General features: G+C 38.4%; 1 protein-coding gene across 1 annotated transcript in view; it reads right to left on the bottom strand.

The window, feature by feature from the left end:
• Positions 1-2,871: 2,871 nt before the first annotated feature.
• The window catches only part of LOC101734514 (prolyl 3-hydroxylase 1-like), a 46,998-nt gene continuing 42,475 nt past the window's right edge, over positions 2,872-7,394 (bottom strand). The window contains exons 19-22 of the mRNA XM_031906511.1: positions 6,853-6,970; positions 6,166-6,241; positions 5,368-5,508; positions 2,872-3,918 (exon numbers count right to left, since the gene is read on the bottom strand). Of these exons, the coding sequence (XP_031762371.1) occupies positions 3,682-3,918; positions 5,368-5,508; positions 6,166-6,241; positions 6,853-6,970 (572 nt within the window). The 3' untranslated portion in view covers positions 2,872-3,681. The remainder of the gene's footprint in view (positions 3,919-5,367; positions 5,509-6,165; positions 6,242-6,852; positions 6,971-7,394) is intronic.

Raw genomic sequence — 7,394 nt, 5'->3', positions numbered from 1 at the left:
TTCCAGGTTGCGTCCAAAACCTGCCTCCAAGCCACAAATTTAGCACCTACTTTGATGCCACTGGGAGCAACACCAAAGGGCTTGTGAGCAACATTTTGCATTTGGATTCAATACTTTATTTACCATAGTTCCATGAATACCTACAAACTTTTACTAGCCTATATTTATGCATATTCTAGTATAAATTTTAATAATCTGTTTATTGGTAATTTATGTTATTCTATTATTACTTTTTCAGTCCTTTGCCAACTGTAAAATTGATTTGAAATGTGCATTTTACTAATTTGTTTATATTCTGTATTTTATTATTCCCTGTTGGGATTTACTTGTTCTCTCAACGATTCTTGTAATTGTCTAATCAATAAACAACAAAAAAAAACATTTTACTCAAGAGCCACTGCTTGGGGATCACTTAGGATATCATTTGGAGTGACTTAACCTGATGAAGAGCTGTATTTGATTGACCTAAATTAATGATGTAACTGTTATATCTTAATCCCTAGCAAATGTCCATCATTAATTGAATGGAGAACATCAAAACAACTGCTTTATTGTTTCTAGTGCTATGATATTTATTTCTACATTCTTTTACTCTTTGCTTTGTATTTTATACCCTCTCATTTTCTCTGAATTTCACATTTTTCTGCTGCCTTCTTACTCTCTGCCTTTATCTTCTTTTCTACTATTGTTTCAGAGATGGGAACATATTTATTGTATAGACAAGTAAATCTGGAGCAGAAAAGTGTCCTCAGCCAAATTAGACCACATGACACAAAGTTTGGCAATTCACTTTAGTGATAAGGTTATTCTTTCATTTCCAGTGTTGTGAGTTTTATATTAACGTTTGGTTGTCATTAAATGGGCTGATCTGCAGTTACAGTAGACCATTTATACTTCCTGGAAAAGATATTCTCTTCCGGGATACATATTTAAGCATTGTTATTGCTAGGTGAAATAAAAAGAACTTACTGCTGTAGTATGCAAACTGCAAGTAGTTTAAATGTGAGGGGAGGAAATCTTCAAAAGGCTTTTTACTTCCCAGCTGTGATACTAGCTCTGTTACACAGCTCTCCCCTAATTGAATCTTGTCCATGAGTTTTAAAATGATAAAGTATGAGATGAGTATGAGTATGGCATCTTACAGCAGCCTCTCTCTGGCATTTGTCAAAACCCACAGATTGCCAGCCCAGGCCTGACACTTTTCCGCTTTCATGGAATATTTTTGAAACCCTGTTCTACTAAGTTAAAGACCCTGGGCATGCCACCAATTAAAATCACAATCCCCCACACACACCTCCTGAAACATAGACCAGGAGACCAAAGAGTGATCATTATAGAGCAGGGATCCCCAACCTTTTTTACCCATGAGCCACTCTCAATTATAAAAAGAGTTGGGGAGCATCACAAGCATGAAAAATGTTCATGAGGATACCAAATAAGGGCTGTGATTGGCTATTTGGTAGCCCCTGTGTGGACTGGCAGCCTGCAGAAGGTTCTGTTTGGCAGTTCTGGTTTTTATGCAACCAAAACTTGCCGCCAAGTCAGGAATTCAAAAATAAGCATCTACTTTGAGGCCACTGGGAGCAACATCCAAGGGGTTGGGGGGCAACATGTTGCTCAAGAACCACTGGTTGGGGATCACTGCTATAGAGTATTCATTCTTTGTACACACAGAACAAATAGATGCACTGATGAACTCCATTGAGTTACTCATGTAACAAGCTCATAATAAAAATAAGGAATATTTTTAAAAAATTGGGCAAATACCAAACTGAATCTGAACCTTTATTTGCATATTCAAATCTGAAGAAATTGAAAATCTTAATTATCTCCTTTAGATGTTCAGTGGTTTAGAGTCATACAACTTTATACATAATGATTCAGCTCACTTGGCAATAAGTTTGGTCAACTCCGTTGATGTTCATTGAAATGTATAAAAATTATACAGGGCCCAGTACTATAAAGGGTCTCTTGGGGAAATTTGTCGCGGGCAACTAAACTCCCTCGTGTGCCAGAGCCCTTAGTAGCTGTGGATTTTAATGAAATTTTGTTTCGTACAAAATTTGGTGCGTGTATGGTGGATCGATGAGACGACATCGCAAAGGCTGTGGATATTGGTCGTCTCGTCAGTCGGGCAGGTTAAAAGATTTTGATGCCGCCCGAACAAAATCTACGTTCAGGACTGAATTGGCAGGTGGAGGTAGAATTCATATTGTTTCTACCTCCAACATCAGACAAATCAGTCATAAACGTCAGTGGGGGAAACGAACGATCTTTCTTGCGACCGTTGGTCGCTGGAAAGGTCAGAATTGCCACATGTATGGCCACCTTAAAAGACCAAATTTAATAAATCATTAGAATTACAGTATTTAGAGTATAAGCAGAATTTTCTAAGGAAGCTCACAGATTGCGTAAAATATGTTGGAGACTGTAGGAGCTCTTTCACCCTATGATGTAAACAATGCTAACTTGTCCTGCATTCCCTCATAACTGAGACTTCCCATGCCATTTATTAGCTTAGTTACTCTTCTTTGGCCATTTTCTATTCCATAAATATCTTGGAGACTAAAACAGCACTGAATACTCTCCATATATTCTACATATTCTTACCAGCTTCAAGCTGCTCATTGCGATTGCTTGCTACAGCAGTTTATAAACAGTTACTGTCCAAACATAGTCCCATTAAAAATGTAGGTGGCTTGCATATTTTAAATCTGAAACATAAGAACTTATATTTATCATCATTGAATCTCATCTGTCGCAGATCCCCCCCTCCTGCAAGGGTGTCACATCCTGGAAGAAACAATTAGCCTGCATAGAAAAAAAATCACTGTAAATAATAGCAGCCAAGTGTAGAAGACATCCTCTATATCCCAAACATTGCCAGTTTTTATTTATATGAGCCACAGTTTCAAGTCATAAAATAGCACATTGACCAATTTCTCTCAATCATTCCGCAACCACATAAACATACAAACCATGTGGAACAGTGTAACATGAAAAACTCACACTTGGTTGTTTTGCAAACACAGGCTATTCTGCAAGACCGGCTCCAAATAAATACACAACCAGTGTGGGTCCTAGATTATTACACTGTTCACTGAAAATACAGTTGACTGAATATCTCTGCAACAAAAACATCAGGACACAAAGAAATTCTGCCTTCAAAATTCATTTAAAAATATTTTGAGCCCAATTGGTCATTTTTTCTAATGTTCGATATTAAAAGTTCAGTATCTATTTTCCATGAAAGGATCAAGGCAAAAAATTAGGTATTCCATCATAACTGTCACCCATTCTTGTAAACAAGTGGAAACAACAAGCAAACTAGATATTTCCCCTTGGTATCCACTTATTGCATGGGACTGCAGGGCCTGGTTTAAAACAGAAAAACTTCCTCCTGTAAAAAAAGAAAAAGATGCAAGTTGCAAGCCAGAATGCACACTGTTAGGTTCTAGCACGAACTGCCTCTTGGAATTGAAAACTCTTTATAAATTTGTACATGCAACATTCATGACTCATGAGTCGTCTCTGCTGTTGTGCTTTTCTTCCAGGAATGATTAAAAACAATATGAAAAACATTAACGTCATGCTTTGGTTTTTCATTAAACTTTTTTTGGAAATGTTATCTCCCTGGTTCAGAGCAGTCTCCGAGGCACAACCAAAAGTCCCACATTAATGTTATAATTCTGTCTTGGGTTTGGAGTCCACAGGTGGTCCGCGCACGTGTTCTATAGAAGAGTCTGTGCTTTCTGCAGCAACTGAATCTGTAGTATCTGATGGTGATTCTGAGCCAGACTGTCTCAGATTGGCTTCCCCTAGAGAAAGTGGTTCTGCTGTTTGTTGTGCCTCCTCCTGGGACAGATCTGCCTCTGGACTAAGGAGCATTTTTATCAAGTCATCAGCTTGAACTCTTTCCTAAAATAACAACAAAAACAACATAAGAAACAAAACTGCCAAATCTTTTGGTTGATTTTTGCCTGTCAGTGGTGTGTGTGTTTCAGGAGCTGCACTATAAAAATGAAGAAGGCAGAGGGGAAGCTTTCAGTGCCTTGTAACATTATGGTACACCAGGCATTCCCAAGCTTGGGAGGGACAGAGGGGAACATTTTCAGAACTGGTCCTCCAACACAGTTGAATGATAGTTGCCTGCTCCCTTCCAGTGCACTTTTGTTTCAGTAGATTACTGCTTAGACACTCATTCATTTCTAGAGGGCCAAATCCTAGCATTTCAAGTTTTTTGGTCACTGAGCTTTCAATGGGATCACAGATCCAAGTAGATACAGGAAAAGGTGATGTACCGTAATCAGCTTGCAAAAGGAACTAAAATGTTCTGAAAGCTTGCTATGGTTATCTTAGTTAGCCAATAAAGGTATCACCTTTATACCACTTTTGTTATTTTTTAGATCCAAGTACCAATACCCTGAGAATGAGGTTTCTTTATAGAGTTGATAACAAGCAGTGCCATATATCTAGGCATCCGGTACCATGTCTAATAATTATAAATTTGCACTGCTAGTTTTTAGTTTATGTAAAAATAAAAAATCCACTAGAGAGCCAAATGCGCATGTGTTATGCATTTCTAAACCAATAAACAACATAGAAGGCATTTGGCTCTCCAGTGGTTTTTTTTTAGTTTTACATGGTGCTTATTGAAGTGGGCCTGGTGAAACCTACATCACTGTTTGATTGAGCCCCTTCACTGAGTTTTACACTTTGTGGCACACAGGTTGTGTCATAGTTTTTAGTTTAGTATCATGATTTGAGACTTGAAACTAGTGGTACTTCATGTTTGTAACTTGCATTGTTTACTTTATAAATTAATTTGTAGCCACAAGCAGGTTACCCGCTTTTCTGTGGGTAACCTGCTGGTATCCGACCCACTGCAGGCTGTGTGTGTATGACAGGGACCAGGGTTAATGTGACAAATATGTTTTATCTGCAAGAGGTGCAAACACAATATGGCTACCTACAGAATGGCCTACCAAGTATTCACAGTGTGGGCACCACTAGAATAATGCAGTTTAAATGTTCCAGAGTGATTTGCATAATACTCAGCTGTGTAACCCAGACAAGTATTGGGTTTGGGCTTAAACACAAAATACAAATTTAGCCCATGCTAATAATACTGTTTTTCCTTCTTCTGTATATAATGTAATAGTGTATCACTTGCACAACGTCTGTGAATGTACTCAGTAGAAATGTTAGTTAACTTTAAATCAGGTACTTGAAGGGCAGTGTATCATTTGTAACTTGGGATGAGGTTACTCACTGTCATAATTATATATAATGTGCATAATTAAAATAGCACCTTTGTGCTATAATGCCTAAAACAAACAAAGCAGCATAATCCTGCTATTAATTTACCCTCTCGTTATGACGGGGATCTAGAGTGAACCATAAGGCAACAGCGCACCGCTGGCCTTTAGTGACGGCATTTACTCCGTGAGGATTTTCTTCTCCAGATGAGAATCCCACCATTCGCCCGCACTGTGGTCTCACTTCAGCCTAGAAACAGCATATAGGTCTGATTGAATAAAATCCACATTTAAAAGAAAAAATAGAAGGCATTCAAATCTATACCCATGCCAAACTGATTAAATCTTAAATAAAATCTAAATCTATAGACTTGTGGAGCATGGAGGAGCACACACCAAAAAAACCACAACATGTCTGGGTGCAGGTAAAATGTATACTTGTAAATATCTAAATCCTTTAAAAGGACAGCATTCCTCCCATGCTTTGAAAATTAAAAAAGGGTCAATACAGGGTATTCCCCTAATCTGCCCAAGAAACACCCAGTTATTTCCGATCAAGCCATAACCTCATCCATGTGAGCCATGGCCTTTCCTTGGGTCCAAGATTAAAATTTTCCCCACCAGGATCAAAACAACTGGGAGGTCCACATATATTGGCCAATAAACTGTGGACTGTGGACTCCATTGGAAAGACCATTTTTATTGGCTTTTGTGTGGCCACAATAACTCTAAAACAACCTGCCAGCCCAGTGTGATAGTTAAGCGCACAGACCAGCTGGCCAGCTCACAGATACTGCTTGCCTTGGCAGTGGTTTGAAGGACTATGGATTAATAAGAAACAAAAAAGGGCAGGGTTTAGTGAACAGAACCAATATCTGCATTAAACAGGGAGGAGCAAAATACTTACAGTTATTGTCTTTGCATCAAGTTCTGTAAAAATAAAATTTCCTCCTTCAAAATCCCCATTTAGATATAGTATGGCGCTATAAGAAAAGGAAAATATGATGGTGAATCCATGTTATGACTTGCACGCGCAGTTAGTAAATGGGCTGCCAGTGTATGGTCTGATCTTCGACACAGTACAAGCAAAATATATACATTGTGCCTACCCAGCTATTATATTGAATTTTATGCAGAAATTTAGATCTGCACACAGTGACACTATGACAAAAAGAAAAACGTTTATAAATATTTTTAAATCTGAAAATGCATAGGTAGGAAAAAAGTAGGTTTTAAAAGGGATCTATAGCCTAATTATGCAAGCCCTATTTTTTATCTTCTAGAGTTAACAGGAAACAACTTTTCCATATAAACCTATTACTAATTCTGTAAAAATTTCAAGAAACAAGTACTAATTATCCACTTTAATCTGCTTCTTGATGCCATTTTCTAGAACTCCTGTAAAGCTACCAGCATGCCTCTGCTCTGTTTGAAATGTTTGGTCCAACCCTTCCTGAACCCCCTGCTTTTATTGAAAATATTTGCAGTGGGAACACAACTCCCCCCTATCAGCTGAAAAAGGACATTCAGAACTGGCATTCCGTGTTATTGCGTATGGCAAGGTAATGGGTGTATGGTCATATCCCACATGTACCTGTAATCACGGAAAGTATAAGCTGGATGTTCCTTTATACACATATTTGCTTCTGCATTTAGAATGCAATTGTCAACATGCACAGGATGACTTAAATCCTTTCTTCCCTCCTGTTTCTCTGTAACACAAAACAAAAATATTTCAGTAATGGAAATTGTTGGGTTATATGAATTCTCCATTCCTTGCAGCCTGAAGCCTCCAATATTTCTAAAATCCACTCAAGGAAACCCCTGTAACACTGCCTGACTAAACATTTATGCTCATAAGTGGATACACACAGTGTCGGACTGAGATGGCAGGGGCCCACCAGGAAACCCTGGACCATGGGCCCACTCTCAAAACTTTAATTCCTCCTCTCCTCCCTCAGACCCTTTATTATCCTAGTCTCTTTTCTTTACATACTATACTCTATTCTTCCATCTATCAAAGTTTTCTTGTCCCATACTAAAATAGGGAATGACCATGAAATAGGCTAAATAGTTAGAAGCAAGAGGGCCCATTGACACCTGGGCCCACCGGGAGTTTTCCTGGTATCCTGGTGG

This window comes from Xenopus tropicalis, chromosome 7, assembly GCF_000004195.4.
Source record: "Xenopus tropicalis strain Nigerian chromosome 7, UCB_Xtro_10.0, whole genome shotgun sequence".
Lineage (NCBI taxonomy): Eukaryota > Metazoa > Chordata > Amphibia > Anura > Pipidae > Xenopus > Xenopus tropicalis.
Note: the sequence above shows the minus strand (reverse complement) of the source record. Positions and strands in the feature narration are given on the sequence as shown.